This window comes from Palaemon carinicauda, chromosome 19 (assembly GCF_036898095.1).
Source record: "Palaemon carinicauda isolate YSFRI2023 chromosome 19, ASM3689809v2, whole genome shotgun sequence".
NCBI classification, from domain to species: domain Eukaryota; kingdom Metazoa; phylum Arthropoda; class Malacostraca; order Decapoda; family Palaemonidae; genus Palaemon; species Palaemon carinicauda.
In genome coordinates, this window is record NC_090743.1 from 119,239,995 (window position 1) to 119,260,523 (window position 20,529).

Here is a 20,529-nt window from a genome sequence, read left to right on the forward strand (position 1 = left end):
AGGTTCCTCAAAAGTCATCCTCACTCCCTCCCCACCATCCATCCTCAACATCTAAGTCTTAACACTATCATCTGTGGAATCTTTAAAATCTTTCAAGCAGTGATATTCTCATAATCCACCTTTGCATTCTCATCTCTGTTCTCTCAAGCTCTGCTTCCTCTTATCGTCTTAAAGCCCAAGTTTCTAATCCATACATTAACTCTGGTCTTATTAGCGTGCTACAGATCTTGACTTTTACCTTGATTGACATTTTCCTATCACATGGTATTCCTACTACCTCCCTCCACTTTTCCAACGCTGCTTTATCCTATTTTCAACTTCAGCCTCACATCCTCCCTCCTGATTTATATTAGATCCCATGTATATAAATTGTTCTACCTGTTTTATTACTGTTCCTCTACTTTCATGTATAGCTATCCTGTCCCTACCTTCCTTACTGCTCACCATAGCTCCAGTCTTATCAACATTTACCCTCAAGTATCTCCTTTCCAAAGTCTCTTGCCACTCTACAACCCTTCTCTGTAATACTTCTTCATTTTCAGCAGTAATCATCAAATCATCTATATGCAGCAACTCCCACAAATCTTAATTTCTGATCCCTTCACTAAACACATCCAAGACCAGCACAAATAAAAACAGGCATAATGGTGACCCCTGGTGTTATCCCATCACTAACTTCAAAGATTTCTGTTTCCCTAACAGCTGTTATTACTTTTGTCCTTGTTCTTTTGTATATCATCTCTACCATTCTAACCAACGTTGAACTGACTAAGACTATAGAAGATGCATGACATGGGCAGCATATTATTGTCGGTAGATACTGTTACTCTCATTTTTTTACTAGAGGCATTAGTATATTGAAAAGAAAAAAAGATAATTTTTTAATCTTTAAGATGTAAATTTAACATAAACTAGATTCAGGAGACAAAAGCAATGTGAACATCAGGTGATGTTATTATCATTATTATTACTTGCCAAGCTACAACCCTAGTTGAAGAAGCAGGATGCTATAAGCCCGAGGGCTCCAACAGGGAATATAGCCTAGTGAGAAAAGGAAACAGGGAAACTAAAAGAAAATTAACAATTAAAATGAAATATTTTCAAAACAGTAACAACATTAAAACAAATCTTTCAAATATGAACAATAAAAACTTTAAACAACAAGAGGAAGAGAAAGAAGATAGAATAGTGTGCCTGTGTGTGCCACAGCAATCGAACTCTACCCCAAGGCAGCGGAAGACCATGGTACAGAGGCTAAGGCACTACTGAACACTAGAGCACATTGGTTTGATTTTGGAGTGGTGTTCTCCTAGGAGAGCTGCTCACCATAGCTAAAGAGTCTCTTCTACCCTTACCTAGAGGAAAATGGCCGCTGAACAATTACAGTGCAGTAGTTAACCCTTTGAGCAAAGAAGAATTGTTAGGTCATCTCAGTGTTGCCAGACTATTCGGTGTATGTGTAGGCAAAGGAAAATGAGCCGTAACCAGAGAGAGGGGTCCAATGTAATACTGCCTGGCCAGATTCTTAGAAATAAACAACCTCACTACCAATTAAATAAGTAATCAGCTAAATTACCTATGAATGATGACCCAACCACAACCACATTCTTCCCAGCAGCATCGGCAGCCACTGAATTTGCATCTTCTGGTGCACGGACAACAAAAACACCTGACAGGTAGCCTCCGGGAACAGTTAATCTCCTTGGCCTGTAATAAAGGAAGTCTAATGATTAAAGGAATCTAGAAACATACATAATGATTATCATAATGAGTAATGAATTGTGCTAAACAGTATTTTTCCCCACAACTTTGTGCAGTGATTATAAAGATACAGTCCACATATGGCAATTTGAATTAAACTATTGATTTAATGAAAGATGAATAAAAGAGCAAGTTTCCACAATAGTATTGTATATTCCCCAAAAAAATGATAGGCTTACTTTCCTCCCGTGGCAATGAATAATTTGTCAAAAGTTATTTCTTCATTGTTACTCAGATGAACCTTTGAAGCTACGGTATCAATGCTGACGGCTCCTGTTCCCAACCTCAGTTCAATGTCGGCACTCTTTGAAAAAAGAATTTTCTATACTATAGTTACTGCTGGTAGAATAAAACCATGAAAAGTTTGAAATAAAAAAAAGTTCACTTCTAAAGAAATCAACTAGTCTCACAAAACATTGAATGGAAGAAAATCAATTTAGAGAACTCGGCAACAAATGAACAGCAATTGATTGAAAACAAAAGTAATTTGAAAGACTGTAAGGGAAAGACAAAAAAATTCCTACTATTTCTTGACTTGAAGATTGTTGCTCACTTGACTGTCTTCGAGTAGTTTCACTAGACTGTCAAGTCCCTATCACTACAAAATAATAAGACAATACCACCAAGTCATACTTCTTGGTAAAGAAAATGGTTATAGAGGCAATAAAAACTTCAAGAAGTTGAACAAGAAGGAAGACGGACATAAGGAAGCAATGCTCCTGGGGCCATCGGGATGTTGAACAACAGCTCTACTATAGAATTAAATTGTGTCAATAAAGTTCAACAATTTCTTTCAGTATCCTGAAGTGTCTACCAATACTTCCCAGAAACACAAGTTAATAATGTATAATAAATAGACTCTGGGACCAACAAACCAGCAATTTTCAAGAAATGTAAAATCTTTCACTGAAAAGGGGAACAAATTTCAAAATTGAAAAATTAAAACAATAGAAAAGGGAACTTTGAAACATCAGGTGAGTAAAAAAAATTAGAATGAGAAAATTAGAAAGTATACTTTCCAGAAAGCACCCCATGTTCCATAATATTAAAGAAAAAAAAAATTGTGAAACCCAATTCTTCTCTACTATAGTCTTTAGGTGCAAGAACTGCAGTGCAATTACTGTATATGCCCTTTACATTAATGTGAAATCATTATTACTAACCTATAATGTTCAATAACCCTTGTGCTGTACGGGTTTATAAAATCTATCTATACTAAAAAGAATTAAAAAAAAATTTCACATTAAGACTAACATATCATTCAAGGAAGTACAGTAGTATCACATTATAACCATTTATCAAGATATAAAAGTTATCAAAAACATTTCATAAAGATGAAAACAGTTAAAGAACATATCAAACGTCTGCTGATCATCAGGCTCTTGGTTAACAGGAATATAAACCCAAGGTAGCCAAAACTCAGATCACAAACATAACAATTTCCAAAATATCAATCAAATATAAATTCAAATCACCAAAGATCATATTTATTGATGTGAAGGTTCCAATGGAATCTTTCTCATCATAACAATTACAAGCTAAAGTGTACCTCATAAAACTGCTGTGTTCGTAGCGAAATCTTATCGGCTGTTAGGTCCATAGCCTTGGAAAGCTTGGGTCGATCGTACGGCAACACGTTCTCTTGACTAACCAAGATCACACGACCAGTAAAGCCTTCCTGCCTCAGTTTCTCTACACAGCTTGCCCCAGCAGCTCCTGCAAAAAGTAAAAGTAATTAGGAAATAAAGACTACCTACAATTAATAAATAAAATGAGTTATCATAAAAGAATAAGGTTTTAAAGCAAAACTAATCTAATCTAACCTAACAGCAGTCCTTTGTGACAGAAGATTGCATTTAAAGTTACTCTGTATTATGAGCCCTCAGACTTGATGCTCCTGCTTGCACTGTCCATGTGCACTACTATAACTCTCCCGGTCAATCCTGGACTTCCATAATTTGTTGTATGCTGAGCACGTCAAAAGACAATTTGGTGCCACAGGAGACTTGTCTGGCATGTCACTACCACATTTTTTACCATTAAGCAGGCATGTGGCCTGTGGGGCTTAACTTTTTTAACTTTACAAGTCTACTGAATGCTGCCACTATGACATGCCATAGATCACCCCATTGGTTTTTGGCTAAAAGAAGCTTTCTACTCAGCCAATTAAGTGTTCTAAAGTCTTCAGGGGCATGAAAAACAGATTTCATGCGAGTCAGTATTGGAGCAGAGCTGAAAGTGTCTGAAAGTACTTTTGAATTATTCTTGCCTGGTCCTTCAATAATAATGACAAGTTTCTGAAAACCTCCCATAACACAGCTAATTCCTTAATTTATGCAGGCATTTTTTTAAATTAGCATAAACTTACAAGAAAGGGTCAAATAAGTTGCACCCCAGGGTCCTATTCCTGTGCAGACTTTTTGTCATTCCTCCTTGTAACCACACGCCTGCATGGGCTTTATTGCTAGGTTCTCCACATGACATATGTACCCATACAATGAACCTTTATAGTCCCTTACTGATGGTGATAATGACAATAATAACTAGAAGGGCACTCAGTAGAGTGCAGACCTCTGCTGCGGCAGCTTCTTTCTCAACCTTGACCTTTGACTTTAACAAGTATTAATTAGCGTGGATTTTCATACACTCAAATATGAACCAAGTTTGAAGTCTCTGTGACAACATTGTCCAAATCTATGGCCGATTATGTGAGTTGGATATTTTGCTTGACCGTGCCCTTGACCTTTGACCTTCTAAAATTTAATCTTTTCAAGCTTTTTACATTACAGTTAATCCTTACAAGTTTCATTACTCTTAGATTAAAAATGGTGGCCAGGAAACTGTTCATAAACAAATACACGAACAGGGGCGAAAACATAATCTTCTAACTTCGTTGCCGGAGGTAATTACTTATCGAACTGCTCATATCTAAATAATTTTGTGCCAGTTTTAAGAAACTGAAATTTATAATACACCTGTAATGGTGATGGTACAAATATTATGGAGAAGACCATATATAGTTCATCTTTGTTTTTGAAGCTTCCCACATCCAGTCTTTACAGTCTGGGTGTTGCTCGGCCGAAGTGGGTTGCATTATGCAAAGAGATGATGGTGAAATAGAGGTGGATGATGACATCCTAGACTCCATAGATGATGACATCTGTGACCTAGATTTCCTCCTCGGCCTAGATGATGACGATCTTATGCTGAAACCTCTGGTAGGCTAATTAACTGTCTTCAGTTATATTAATAAACTGTTAGCATTTATATTCCATACAACTGATTTCACACTGTAAGGTATACCCAAAACTCTCACAAAAATTTCAAACTTATAGATAAAATAAATACCCATAAGTAATAAGACCCTTCATGACATACTGGCCCTTTGACATTCAGATGAATAAAGACCTTGAAAAAAAAGACCCCATCAAGCATTAAATGACCCAAGGATCCAAGTTAAATAAATGGAGCATAATAAAATGTGACCATACAAAAATAGAACAAGAAAACACGTAATTTTAAGGACTGACCTCTCCTTGGAACCTGAATCAGTTCTCTTTATACAGTAAAAACACTTAGAAAAAGAAATAGTTTCATTCTCAATAGAAATAGTTTTATTCTCAATAAGTTAAAATTGATCGATTTAATTTTCTGGCATCCTGACATCGAAGGCCATTGACACCAATCAATAAACTGAGAACAAAAGCCAAGGATAAACTGGTTAAAGCTACAGTGCCAAGGTTGGAAGTCTTATGGCTAGTCTTTCAGCTTCGCCAAAAGTATATCCCTTATAAAGAGCTCAAGGTTTGTATCATTAGGAAAAATACAAATTATTTTCAAATTTGTCATATTACAGTAATTCCTTTTGATAGGTGGCAACAGGAAGCTCAAACTATGACATTCAGTCAGAACAGGACCATTCAACTGTTCTGGGTGCAATGGCAAAAGTTGTAACACTGGCTTATGATTGCTTGAATGACCCCATAAAGGCCAGGGAGGTCATTCAGTGTTTCAGTTGTACTATGAAGTTGAGAGATGATGGACAGCAAGATGGATGGAAAGAAGTAGATTGGGGATAAGAGGCAAAAAGTGGTGCTCTAGGAGCCAAAATAGAGTGTAGTAGGGGCCAAAAGTGGGTAGAGTAAGGGCCAAAAGTGGGTAGAGTATGGGGCCAAAAGTGGGTAGAGTAAGGGGCCAAAAGTGGGTAGAGTAAGGCCCAAAAGTGGGTAGAGTAGGGGGCAAAAATGCGTAGCGTAGGGGCCAAAAAAGGGTAGAGTAGGGGCCAAAGTGGGTATAGTAAGGGGCCAAAAGTGAGTACAGTAGGGGCCAAAAGTGGGTAGAGTAGGGGCCAAAAATGGATAGAGTAGGGGGTGAAAGTGGGTAGAGTAAGTGGCCAAAAGTGGGTACAGTAAGAGTCAAAAGTGGGTAGAGTAAGTGGCCAAAAGTGGGTACAGTAGGGGCCAAAGTGGGTAAAGTAGGAGTCAAAAGTGGGTAGAGTAAGCGGAAAAAGTGGGTGGACTAAGGGTAAAAATGGGTAGAGAAGGGCCAATAGTGGGTTGATTAGGGTGCTGAAAGTGAGTAGAGTAGGCGCCAAAAGTGGGTGGAATAATGGCTGAAGGGATGCTGCACAAACTTTTTTAATAATGCCTAAAGTTTACAGCTTGATATACTCGGACAGTATTAACCAGCTCTTGCAGAGTAATATCCCAAAGTGTTACTGGGATGCCCAAATACCCTGAGATAATTTGGACAAAATTTTCAAGATATATAAGAGAATAGCTAAGGAGTGAACTGGGATCTGGTGAATAATCCACATAAAAGAATGTCATGCACAAAGAGACGTCTTCTAAGTAGATGCGAATCAGTAAAAGTAATATCTCCCAACAATAAAATTATAAAAATTTCTTCAAAGACTGTAATTCAAAACAAATTTCTGATGACCAAACAGTGATTCAGAAAGAGATAACACAGAAAACCTAACATAGCAAATTCTTCACTTAACAAGACCAACAATAAGCTATCCAAACTACTGAACCATATTGATTAATGTGAACTATTTACAGTAATGTTGCATACGCTCCCTTCATGACAGAGAATATTTACTTGGCTGTAAAGGTGGACTTCAACTTTCAAACATTCGGATATACAAACACATCCAACTGAAATCATAAATTTCAAAAGTTCTTATACTGTAATAGGATAAAGAAATTCTGTAAAATAACAGCACATTAAACAAAACGATATTTGCAATAACCTGAGATTTATTTCATATGAAACAGGACTATTTGTTGACCTTTGTAGCTGGAAATTGTAGACATAGGAACCTATTAAGTTTGTAAGTTGAGGACATTCTGTATTATTATTATTATTATTATTATTACTAGCCAAGCTACAACCCTAGTTGGAAAAGCAAGATGCTATAAACACAAGAGCTCCAATAGGGAAAAATAGCCCAGTGAGGAAATGAAATAAGGAAATAAATAAATTATGAGAACAACTTAACAATAAATCATTCTAAAACAGTAACAACGTCAAAACAGATATGTCCTATATAAACTATTAACAGCGTCAAAAACATTTATGTCATATATTAACTATAGGAAGACTCATGTCAGCCTGGTCAACATAAAAACATTTGCTCCAATTTTGAACTTTTTTAGTTCTACTGATTCAACTACCCGATTAGGAAGATCATTCCACAACTTGGTAACACCTGGAATAAAACATGTTATTTTCATTAGTAAAATAAATTTTTGAATATACTTACCCGATAATCATGTAGCTGTCAACTCTGTTGCCCGACAGAAATCTACGGTCGGGATACGCCAGCGATCGCTATACAGGTGGGGGTGTACACAACAGCGCCATCTGTGGTCAGGTACTCCAGTACTTCTTGTCAACACCACCTCAATTTTTTCCTCGGTCCACTGGTTCTCTATGGGGAGGAAGGGTGGGTCAATTAAATCATGATTATCGGGTAAGTATATTCAAAAATTTATTTTACTAATGAAAATAAAATTTTTCAATATTAATCTTACCCGATAATCATGTAGCTGATTCACACCCAGGGGGGTGGGTGGAGACCAGCATACATGTTAACAAAGAAGCTAAGTATCCCGTATTTTATTTTATTAGTTATTAAAAAATAACATAAAATAAATAAGTACCTGGTAAGGAAGACGACTTGAATCATTACTCTGCCTTTATTAAGTACGTCTTCCTTACTGAGCGTAGCGGTCCTCTTAGGATGCTGAACGACTCTTAGGTGCTGAAGTATAAAGGGCTGCAACCCATACTAAAGGACCTCATCACAACCTTTAACCTTGGCGCTTCTCAAGAAAGAATTGACCACCCGCCAAATCAACAAGGATGTGGAAGGCTTCTTAGCCGACCGTACAACCCATAAAAAGTATTCAAGAGAAAGGTTAAAAAGGTTATGGGATTATGGGAATGTAGTGGCTGAGCCCCCGCCTACTACTGCATTCGTTGCTACGAATGGTCCCAGGGTGTAGCAGTTCTCGTAAAGAGACTGGACATCTTTGAGATAGAATGATGCGAACACTGACTTGCTTCTCCAATAGGTTGCATCCATAACACTCTGCAGAGAACGGTTCTGTTTGAAGGCCACTGAAGTAGCCACAGCTCTCACTTCATGTGTCCTTACCTTCAGCAAAGCAAGGTCTTCTTCCTTCAGATGAGAATGTGCTTCCCTAATCAGGAGCCTGAATTAGTAAGAAACTGAGTTCTTAGACCTTGGAAGAGAAGGCTTCTTGATAGCACACCATAAGGCTTCTGATTGTCCTCGTAAAGGTTATGACCTTTTTAGATAGTACCTAAGAGCTCTAACTGGGCAAAGTACTCTCTCCAGTTCGTTCCCCACCAAGTTGGACAGGCTTGGGATCTCGAACGACTTAGGCCAAGGACGTGAAGGAAGCTCGTTTTAGCAAAAAACCGAGCTGCAAGGAACATGTAGCCGTTTCAGATGTGAAACTATGTTCCTGCTGAAGGCGTGGATCTCACTTACTCTTTTAGCTGTTGTCAAGCACACGAGGAAAAGAGTTTTGAATGTGAGGTCCTTAAAAGAGGCTGATTGGAGAGGTTCAAATCTTGATGACATAAGGAACCTTAGGACCACGTCTAGATTCCAGCCTGGAGTGGACAACCGACGTTCCTTTGAGGTCTCAAAAGACCTAAGGAGGTCCTGTAGATCTTTGTTGGTGGAAAGATCCAAGCCTCTGTGGCGGAAAACCGCTGCCAACATACTTCTGTAACCCTTGATCGTAGGAGCTGAAAGGGATCTTACGTTCCTTAGATGTAACAGGAAGTCAGCAATCTGGGTTACAGTGGTACTGGTTGAGGAAACTGCATTGGCCTTGTACCAGCTTCGGAAGACTTCCCCTTTAGACTGATAGACTCTGAGAGTGGATGTCCTCCTTGCTCTGGCAATCGCTCTGGCTGCCTCCTTCGAAAAGCCCCTAGCTCTTGAGAGTCTTTCGAAAGTCTGAAGGCAGTCCGACGAAGAGCGTGGAGGTTTGGGTGTACCTTCTTTACGTGAGGTAGACGTAGAAGGTCCACTCCTAGAGGAAGAGTCCTGGGAATGTCGACCAGCCATTGCAGTACCTCTATGAACCATTCTCTCGCGGGCCAGAGCGGAGCCAACCAACGTCAGCCGTGTCCCTTTGCGAGAGGCGAACTTCTGAAGTACCCTGTTGACAATCTTGAACGGCGGGAATGCATACAGGTCGAGATGGGACCAATCCAGCAGAAAAGCATCCACGTGAACTGCTGCTGGGTCTGGAATCGGAGAACAATACAACGGGAGCCTCTAGGTTATCGAGGTAGCGAACAGATCAATGGTTGGCTGACCCCACAGGGCCCAAAGTCTGCTGCAAACATTCTTGTGAAGGGTCCACTCTGTGGGGATGACCTGACCCTTCCGGCTGAGGCGATCTGCCATGACATTCATATCGCCCTGAATGAACCTCGTTACCAGCGTGAGCTTTCGATCTTTGACCAGATGAGGAGGTCCCTTGCGATCTAGAACAACTTCCACGAATGAGTCCCTCCCTGCTTGGAGATGTAAGCCAAGACTGTGGTGTTGTCAGAGTCCACCTCCACCACCTTGTTAAGCTGGAGGGACTTGAAGTTTATCAAGGCCAGATGAACCGCCAACAGCTCCTTGCAATTGATGTGAAGTGTCCTTTGCTCCTGATTCCATGTTCCCGAGCATTCCTGTCCGTCCAAAGTCGCACCCCAGCCCGTGTCTGATGCGTCCGAGAAGAGACGGCGGTCGGGTTTCTGAACAGCCAAAGGAAGACTTCCTTGAGAAGAAAGCTGTTCTTTCACCACGTGAGAGTAGACCTCCTCTCTTCGGAAACAGGAACTGAGACCGTCTCTAGCGTCATGTCCTTTATCCAGTGAGCAGCTAGATGATACTGAAGGGGGCGGAGGTGGCGTCTCCCTAACTCGATGAACAGGGCCAGCGATGAAAGTGTCCCTGTTAGACTCATCCACTACCTGACTGAGCATCGGTTCCTTCTCAGCATGCTCTGGATGCATTCTAGGGCTTGGTAGATCCTTGGGGCCGACGGAAAAGCCCGAAAAGCTCGACTCTGAAGCTCCATACCCAGGTAGACAATGGTCTGGGATGGGACGAGCTGGGACTCCTCAAAATTGACCAGGAGGCCCAGTTCCTTGGTCAGATCCATAGTCCATCTGAGAATCTCCAGACAGCGACGACTTGTGGGAGCTCTTAAAAGCCAGTCGTCTGACGGAGCCGGACACAAGATCATGGTACTGCTGCACAGTCTGTGAACTGTCAACCATGGGGAAGCGAGGAAGTACAGCGACAACCCGAAACTGTCTAGACTGTCTGGGTCGTACAGACAACTCCTTATCGGGTTGCTGAGGTTGCCGCACTGCGTCACAACAAGTCACTTCTGCTGGTTGTTGAACGTCTTCCCAGTAACACACTGACTCCGTAAACAAAAAATCCTCTAACAAGGACTAAGCTTGGACTGCATGTCTTGCAACACAGCTCAAGGTCTATGGGAGCAGGTGTGGTAACAGACGGGGTTAGCGACTGAAGCGGAACCATTACCCTCCCTGGAAGCATGTTATGCTTAAATAAAAGTCCATAGGAGGCTAAGCAGCTAAAGGCTCCTCTCCAAATGACAGAGTCCTCAAGGGAATATCAGAAGGAGGGAGAATAGCACTTTCTCATCTACAGGAACCATATCCGAGAAAAGCTAAGTTCTCTCAGTGAGGGTTACACTGGTGCAAAAGCAGAAGACCAGAAGGCAACGTTATGAAACTGCTTGACAGTCTTGTGAGTTGGCAACAACCAAAGATGTGTGACTGAGGAGCATGCGGTAAGGTATGCAGAGCATGCTGTATGCAGAGCATGCTGTATGTAGAGCATGCTGTACGGTATGCAGAGCATGTTGCATGGCGTGCGGCTTATGCTGCATGGGATGAGGCTCATGCTGTATGGGATGAGGCTCATGCTGCATGGTATGAGGCTCATGCTGCATGGGATGAGGCTCATGCTGCAAGGGATGAGGCTCATGCCGCATGTGTTGAGGAGGATGCCGCATAGTATGAGGCTCCTGCCTCATGGGTTGAGGAGGTTGCCGCATAGCATGAGGCTCCTGCCTCATGGTTTGAGGAGGATGCCGCATAGCATGAGGCTCCTCATAGCATGAGGCTCCTGCCTCATGGGTTGAGGAGGATGCCGCATAGCATGAGGCTCCTGCCTCATGGGTTGAGGAGGATGCCGCATAGCATGAGGCTCCTGCCTCATGGGTAGAGGAGGTTGCCGCATAGCATGAGGCTCCTGCCTCATGGATTGAGGAGGATGCCGCATAGCATGAGGCTCCTCATAGCATGAGGCTCCTGCCTCATGGGTTGAGGAGGATGCCGCATAGCATGAGGCTCCTCATAGCATGAGGCTCCTGCCTCATGGGTTGAGGAGGATGCCGCATAGCATGAGGCTCCTGCCTCATGGTTTGAGGAGGATGCCGCATAGCATGAGGCTCCTGCCTCATGGGTAGAGGAGGTTGCCGCATAGCATGAGGCTCCTGCCTCATGGGTTGAGGAGGATGCCGCATAGCATGAGGCTCCTCATAGCATGAGGCTCCTGCCTCAAGGGTAGAGGAGGTTGCCGCATAGCATGAGGCTCCTGCCTCATGGGTTGAGGAGGTTGCCTCATAGTGCTGGAACCCGGCAACTCCCGATGCGGCAACTCACGCATGAAAGCAGGAGGCGCAGCAAGAACATGCGTCTGGCAGGGTGGACTGCGCATCGGAGGTGGAGCTCTCACAGGTGGAGGGTGGGAGCAGGCAGCCGCAGTATCTGCTGAGCGCACAACCTCGGCGGGTTGTAGGTTAACAGGCTACATTGTCAACCTTCCAGCATGATACTCCTGTATGAAGGAGCAAGCTGAGACTGTATAGTCTGCAGCATGGACCACTAGGGTCTATGAAAGACAACAACAAACGGAGCTACTGTCCGTTGAGACTGAGGGTCTAAAACAGCTGGTGCGGCAACAGACGGAGTTACTGCCTGTTGCGGTACCACCTTGCCTCTCTGGGAGGTGTGCAGTTGTCGTACTGCAGCAAGTCCGAACTGACCCAGTGCTAATGGCTACACCTAGGAGTTGGACTTGCGCGGAAGGGACCGACTTGCACTTAAAAGCTGCAAGATTTGGTCCATGGTTTCTGCGAGAAACCTCTTCCGCAGACGAGGAATAAATGGGCTCTCTCGTCTTTGTGTGGGTGGGGTGATCACGTCGGCTACGTGAGTTGGTTACACCCGAAACCACGGAGGGAAACGTCTGTTCGTCGATCAAGGCCTGATGAACCCATAAGTCCTTCGACGTTACTTCTCCCCTGGGCTTGGGAGCTTGTAAGAGGTCCCAGACTAGGCGAACAACTGGCACGAACAGACGAACCCTCGAACGCAACACTGTAACACTTTGTGCTTATCACCAAAATTAAATCAAATTAATTCCAAAAACTTGCTAAGCTAATGATAAAGCTTCCTGAATAGCGAAGGCTAAACTCTAGAGCAAATACATCACCAAATCGTGAAAAATAACTCCAGAATCAACAGCGTATCCATGTAGGTCTAGCCGGCGGCACGACAGAGGAAAAATTGAGGTGGTGTTGACAAGAAGTACTGGAGTACCTGACCACAGATGGCGCTGTTGTGTACACCCCCACCTGTATAGCGATCGCTGGCGTATCCCGACCGTAGATTTCTGTCGGGCAACAGAGTTGACAGCTACATGATTATCGGGTAAGATTAATATTGAAAATTCTAGAATACTGTGTAGTATTGAGCCTCATGATGGAGAAGGCCTGGCTAATAGAATTAACTGCTGTTATCATGTCTCAATCTTACATAAAAAAATCTTAAAAAAGGAAAACAAAAAGTTCTGTAATAAAGTGGCCCCACTCACCTCCACCTATGATTAAGAAAACACTTTCATTTTCAGGATCCCTTTTGGCCATCGTCTTAATGCGTTTGTCAGCAGTGAGAAGGGCCTTACTGGCTCGTACCTTGACATTACCATCTTCTTCTATGCTGACCTCATACTTTGGTAGGCTATCTAAGCCAGGGTAGTCCTCAATGTCACCTTGAAATTAAATCCATCATACATTAATAAAAAAGATTACTCGCATCAATGCATAGAGATTAATGCTAGTTAATGTAAGAAAATCAGTGCTGGAGGTTCTAAATGAGAATAATTTTATAATTGACAATAAAATTCTAAAATAATGTACATACATACATACATATACCAAGGCACTTCCCCCAATTTTGGGGGGTAGCCGACATCAACAAATGAAACAAAAACAAAAAAGGGGACCTCTACTCTCTACATTCCTCCCAGCCTAACAAGGGACTCAACCGAGTTCAGCTGGTACTGTAATTGTTAGCAAGGTTAGAATTAAGAGGTTCACCAAGAACACCATTTCTTCATGGATCCTGATCCTCCTCCAGCTCAAAGACCTTGTTGGACAAGTTGCAGATGGTTGAGGGCATTGGTTACCCGGGTTAAGTCTGGGATGAATAAATAGTATGACTGGCTCTTTTCTTTCCTTCATCTTCCTCTCTCTTGTGGAACAGCCTCATGGGTCCTTCTGCAAGCTGGCTTCAACCTCTGCAGGTAATAACCACTTCCTTTGTGTAACCTAGTTTATTTTATTATTCTTATATGATGTAGTAGTAAAAAATTAACTTCTATTCACCTGTCACAGCATCAAAGCAAGCTCCATGCCATGGACAACGAATACGCCCCTCGCACAGGACTCCTTTTTCTAAAGGGGCGCCGTAATGGGAACACTTGGAGCCAACAGCGGATAAAAATCCTTTTTGATTAACCAACAGGACTTTACCCCCTTCAATGTCAAACGACTTCATTCTGAAAAATAGAAATACTGTATGACAAATTTTGAAGTAAGTTGTATTTTCCATACCCAAACAAACCAGAGCTCTTTACTATGAACATACAGTTTGTTCCAGTGTAGCTGGAAACTATAGTCCATTTCTTTTAGCGAGGCAGATTTGCACCGACTCGCAGCGGTGCCCTTTTAGTTCGGAAAATTTTCCTGATCGCGCTGATTGGTTAGAATGATCTTGTCCAACCAATCAGCGATCAGGAAACTTTTCCGAGCTAAAAGGGAACCGCTGCGAGTAGGTGCAAATCTGCCTCACTAAAAAAAATTGACTATAGTAATAAACTTTTTACGTACGGTAAACAACCAGCCCCTAGTTATCTGCGCCAGAACAATATATTCATAGTGAAGAGCAAATAGTTTGGATTTGTGTAGAAAAATGTTATTTTCATTAGTAAAATAAATTTTTGAATATACTTACCCGATAATCATGTAGCTGTCAACTCCGTTGCCCGACAGAATTCTACGGAAGGGATACGCCAGCGATCGCTATACAAGAGGGGGGTGTACTCACCAGCGCCACCTGTGGCCAGGTACTGCAGTACTTCTTGTTGACACCACCTCAATTTTTCCTCGGTCCACTGGTTCTCTATGGGGAGGAGGGGTGGGTCAATTAAATCATGATTATCGGGTAAGTATATTCAAAAATTTATTTTACTAATGAAAATAACATTTTTCAATATTAATCTTACCCGATAATCATGTAGCTGATTCACACCCAGGGAGGTGGGTGAAAACCAGTGTACATGTATATCAAGAAGCTAAGTATCCCGTATTTCATATTATCAGTTATTCAAAATAACAATGAAATTATAAGTACCTGGTAAGGAAGTCGACTTGAACCATTACTCTGCCTTTAATAAGTTCGTCTTCCTTACTGAGCGCAGCGTTCCTCTTAGGAGGCTGAACAACTCTAAGGTGCTGAAGTATCAAGGGCTGCAACCCATACTAAAGGACCTCATCACAACCTTTAACCTCGGCGCTTCTCAAGAAAGAATTGACCACCCGCCAAATCAACAAGGATGTGGAAGGCTTCTTAGCCGACCGTACAACCCATAAAAAGTATTCAAGAGAAAGGTTAAAAGGTTATGGGATTATGGGAATGTAGTGGCTGAGCCCCCGCCTACTACTGCATTCGTTGCTACGAATGGTCCCAGGGTGTAGCAGTACTCGTAAAGAGACTGGACATCTTTGAGATAGAATGATGCGAACACTGACTTGCTTCTCCAATAGGTTGCATCCATAACACTCTGCAGAGAACGGTTCTGTTTGAAGGCCACTGAAGTAGCCACAGCTCTCACTTCATGTGTCCTTACCTTCAGCAAAGCAAGGTCTTCTTCCTTCAGATGAGAATGTGCTTCCCTAATCAGAAGCCTGAATAGTAAGAAACTGAGTTCTTAGACCTTGGAAAAGAAGGCTTCTTGATAGCACACCATAAGGCTTCTGATTGTCCTCGTAAAGGTTAAGACCTTTTTAGATAGTACCTAAGAGCTCTAACTGGGCAAAGTACTCTCTCCAGTTCATTCCCCACCAAGTTGGACAGGCTTGGGATCTCGAACGACTTAGGCCAAGGACGTGAAGGAAGCTCGTTTAGCAAAAACCGAGCTGCAAGGAACATGTAGCCGTTTCAGATGTGAAAACTATGATCCTGCTGAAGGCGTGGATCTCACTTACTCTTTTAGCTGTTGTCAAGCACACGAGGAAAAGAGTTTTTAATGTGAGGTCCTAAAAAGAGGCTGATTGGAGAGGTTCAAATCTTGATGACATAAGGAACCTTAGGACCACGTCTAGATTCCAGCCTAGAGTGGACAACTGACGTTCCTTTGAGGTCTCAAAAGACCTAAGGAGGTCCTGTAGATCTTTGTTGGTGAAAAGATCCAAGCCTCTGTGGCGGAAAACCGCTGCCAACATACTTCTGTAACCCTTGATCGTAGGAGCTGAAAGGGATCTTACGTTCCTTAGATGTAACAGGAAGTCAGCAATCTGGGTTACAGTGGTACTGGTTGAGGAAACTGCATTGGCCTTGTACCAGCTTCGGAAGACTTCCCCTTGAGACTGATAGACTCTGAGAGTGGATGTTCTCCTTGCTCTGGCAATCGCTCTGGCTGCCTCCTTCGAAAAGCCCCTAGCTCTTGAGAGTCTTTCGAAAGTCTGAAGGCAGTCAGACGAAGAGCGTGGAGGTTTGGATGTACCTTCTTTACGTGAGGTTGACGTAGAAGGTTCACTCCTAGAGGAAGAGTCCTGGGAATATCGACCAGCCATTGCAGTACCTCTATGAACCATTCTCTCGCGGGCCAGAGCGGAGCCAACCAACGTCAGCCGTGTCCCTTTGCGAGAGGAGAACTTCTGAAGTACCCTGTTGACAATCTTGAACGGCGGGAATGCATACAGGTCGAGATGGGACCAATCCAGCAGAAAAGCATCCACGTGAACTGCTGCTGGGTCTGGAATCGGAGAACAATACAACGGGAGCCTCTAGGTTATCGAGGTAGCGAACAGATCTATGGTTGGCTGACCCCACAGGGCCCAAAGTCTGCTGCAAACATTCTTGTGAAGGGTCCACTCTGTGGGGATGACCCGACCCTTCCGGCTGAGGCGATCTGCCATGACATTCATATCGCCCTGAATGAACCTCGTTACCAGCATGAGCTTTCGATCTTTTGACCAGATGAGGAGGTCCCTTGCGATCTAGAACAACTTCCACGAATGAGTCCCTCCCTGCTTGGAGATGTAAGCCAAGGCTGTGGTGTTGTCAGAGTCCACCTCCACCACCTTGTTAAGCTGGAGGGACTTGAAGTTTATCAAGGCCAGATGAACCGCCAACAACTCCTTGCAATTGATGTGAAGTGTCCTTTGCTCCTGATTCCATGTTCCCGAGCATTCCTGTCCGTCCAAAGTCGCACCCCAGCCCGTGTCTGATGCGTCCGAGAGGAGACGGCGGTCGGGTTTCTGAACAGCCAAAGGTAGACTTCCTTGAGAAGAAAGCTGTTCTTACACCACGCGAGAGTAGACCTCCTCTCTTCGGAAACAGGAACTGAGACTGTCTCTAGCGTCATGTCCTTTATCCAGTGAGCAGCTAGATGATACTGAAGGGGGCGGAGGTGGAGTCTCCCTAACACGATGAACAGGGCCAGCGATGAAAGTGTCCCTGTTAGATTCATCCACTACCTGACTGAGCATCGGTTCCTTCTCAGCATGCTCTGGATGCATTCTAGGGCTTGGAAGATCCTTGGGGCCGACGGAAAAGCCCGAAAAGCTCGACTCTGAAGATCCATACCCAGGTAGACAATGGTCTGGGATGGGACGAGCTGGGACTCCTCAAAATTGACCAGGAGGCCCAGTTCCTTGGTCAGATCCATAGTCCATCTGAGAATCTCCAGACAGCGACGACTTGTGGGAGCTCTTAAAAGCCAGTCGTCTGACGGAGCCGGACACAAGATCATGGTACTGCTGCACAGTCTGTGAACTGTCAACCATGGGGAAGCGAGGAAGTACAGTGACAACCCGAAGCTGTCTAGACTGTCTGGGTCGTACAGACAACTCCTTATCGGGTTGCTGAGGTTGCCGCACTGCGTCACAACAAGTCACTTCTGCTGGTTGTTGAACGTCTTCCCAGTGACACACTGACTCCGTAAACAAAAAATCCTCTAACAAGGACTAAGCTTGGACTGCATGTCTTGCAACACAGCTCAAGGTCTAAGGGAGCAGGTGTGGTAACAGACGGGGTTAGCGACTGAAGTGGAACCATTACCTTCCCTGGAAGCATATTATGCTAAAATAAAAGTCCATAGGAGGCTACGCAGCTAAAGGCTCCTCTCCAAATGACAGAGTCCTCAAGGGAATATCAGAAGGAGGGAGAATAGCACTTTCTAATCTACAGGGACCATATCCGAGAAAAGCCAAGTTCTCTCAGTGAGGGTTTCACTGGTGCAAAAGCAGCAGACCAGAAGGCAACGTTATGAAACTGTTTGACAGTCTAGTGAGTTGGCAACAACCAAAGATGTGTGACTGAGAAGCATGCGGCAAGGCATGCAGAGCATGCTGTATGTAGAGCATGCTGTAAGGTAAGCAGAGCATGTTGCATGGCGTGTGGCTTATGCTGCCTGGGATGAGGCTCGTGCTGCATGGGATGAGGCTCATGCTGCTTAAAAGAAATCTGAACCTGACAGTAATCTAGCTGTCCGAGGATTACCTGGTGAGACATCAGTCTCTTAACCAGAGAGTTTTACCAGATTTCCCCGGGCCACCACGTGACACAATTGGTAGTAATTCATTCAAATTACCTCTAATGAGTCAATATGGATAAATATCAACACAACATCGTGTTCAAATAGAAATAAATTTCTACCTCATACTTGGGATCGAACACTAGCCCCTTCTAATGAAAGGCCAGGTCGAAACCAACCATGCCACGAGAGCCCATAGGATGTCGCATAGCAGAAGGCTCCTGCCTCATAGGTTGAGGAGGATTCATGGTTTGATCCTGTGAGGTTCCTGCCTCAAGAGTTGCGTCTGCCTCAAGGGTTGAGGGGGTAGCTGCGCAGAGAGAGGCTCATGCATAGACTGCGGTTCAAGTTGAATGGGAAGAGGCTCAAGCTGAGGAGAAAGTGGCAGATGCATGCGTTGAGGTGGCTAACTCATAGCATGAGGTTCCTGCCTCAAGAGTTGCGCTTGCCTCAAGGGTTGAGGTGGCTGCGCAGAGAGAGGCTCTTGACTCACGAGTTGAGGTTCTTGAGGTGCTTGCCTCGAGAGTTGAGGTTCTCGCCTCGAGGAAAGTGGAGGTGGTTGTTGCGAGAGTTGAGGTGGCTGCCTCAAGGATGGTAGAGGTTGTCGTACCTCAAGAGGTTGCTGCCTCGAGGGTAGTTGTAATGCAAGATACTCCTGCCTCAAGGGTAGAGGAGGTTGTAAGGCATAAGGCTCCTACCCCCATTGTTGAGGAGGTTGCTGCGTGGTAAGAGGCTCCAGCCTCAAGGAAAGTGGAGGTTGCTGCACAGCGCTGGTATCTGGCAACTCCCAACGCGGCAGCTCACGCATGGAGGTAGCTAGAGGAACCTCAACCTCATACGTCTGGCAGATTGTACTGCGCAGAGGAGGAGGAGCGTTCGCAGGAGGAGGTGTATTAACCTTCTCTGCCTGAAACTCCTGCATCAACACCGCAAGCTGAGACTGCATTGTCTGCAGTATAGACCACTAGAGTTTAAGAAAGACAACAACAAACGGAGCTACTGTCCGTTGAGACTGAGGGTCTAAAACAGCTGGTGCGGCAACAGACGGAGCTACTGCCTGTTGCGATACCACCTTGCCTCTCTGGGAGGTGTGCAGTTGTCGTACTGCAGCAAGTCCGAACTGACCCAGGCTAATGGCTACACCTAGGAGTTGGACTTGTGCGGAAGGGACCGACTTGCACTTAAAAACTGCAAGATTTGGTCCATGGTTTCTGCGAGAAACCTCTTCCGCAGACAAAGACGAGGGCTCTCTCGTCTTTGTGTGGGTGGGGTGATCACGTCGGCAACGTGTGTAGATACACCCGAAACCACGGAGGGAAAAACGTCTGTTCGTCGATCAAGGCCTGCTGAACCCATAAGTCCTTCGACATTACTTCTCCCCTGGGCTTGGGAGCTTGTAAGAGGTCCCAGACTAGGCGAACAACTGGCACGAACAGACGAACCCTCGAACGCAACACTGTAACACTTAGCGCTTATCACTTATCACTTTTGATTTTCTGTTTGCACTTATTTCACTGAACTCGAAACTTTAAGTGGTTTGTACCTGAAACACGCAATTCTATCCTTCCTTAAAAGTTAGTAATTGCGAAAACAGAATTACAATGTAACAGAAAAATCTAATGAAAGATAAATAATTCAGTGGCTGGAAAGAGACTAAACACTAGATCAAATAAACTACGTTTAAAATCTCTCACCGCATAAAGCTTGAGAACAAGAATAAAACTCTAGAAACGTTTACCTTCTTCCCCTAAAGAGACTAGGGAGAAGAGCAAAAACGATAACAACGTTACTCGCTTGAACGAAACGTTTATCCTCCTCTCTCTCCCTCCGTCTCTATCTCTCTCTCTCTCTCTCTCTCTCTTGACTTAGAACCTGAGAGAAGAGCCCAATCATATATATCGTTAAAACATATTATTGTTAAAGGAAAAAAACTGAAAGATTTCCCAAATAAAAAGTTCCTTTATTAGAATTAAAACCATTAAGCTAAGAAAGAATGAACAAAACGCTAGAAACGGTTTACTCTTACTGCAACGTGACACCGTGAAAATTCTCTCTCTATCGTAACGATAGAGCGCAAGTTG

The 20,529-nt window shown here is 43.7% G+C and overlaps 2 protein-coding genes across 3 annotated transcripts in view; one reads left to right on the forward strand and one right to left on the reverse strand.

Annotated features, from left to right (window-relative positions):
* LOC137658792 (pre-mRNA-splicing factor CWC25 homolog) overlaps positions 1-20,529 on the forward strand; it is a 585,361-nt gene that overhangs the window by 340,724 nt on the left and 224,108 nt on the right. The gene's annotated exons all lie outside the window — the stretch shown is intronic.
* LOC137658786 (apoptosis-inducing factor 3-like) overlaps positions 1-20,529 on the reverse strand; it is a 92,155-nt gene that overhangs the window by 45,404 nt on the left and 26,222 nt on the right. For both annotated transcript variants that reach the window (XM_068393816.1, XM_068393815.1), the window contains exons 3-7: positions 14,016-14,188; positions 13,223-13,399; positions 3,311-3,477; positions 1,941-2,065; positions 1,577-1,707 (exon numbers count right to left, since the gene is read on the reverse strand). In XM_068393816.1, the coding sequence (XP_068249917.1) occupies positions 1,577-1,707; positions 1,941-2,065; positions 3,311-3,477; positions 13,223-13,399; positions 14,016-14,188 (773 nt within the window). The remainder of the gene's footprint in view (positions 1-1,576; positions 1,708-1,940; positions 2,066-3,310; positions 3,478-13,222; positions 13,400-14,015; positions 14,189-20,529) is intronic.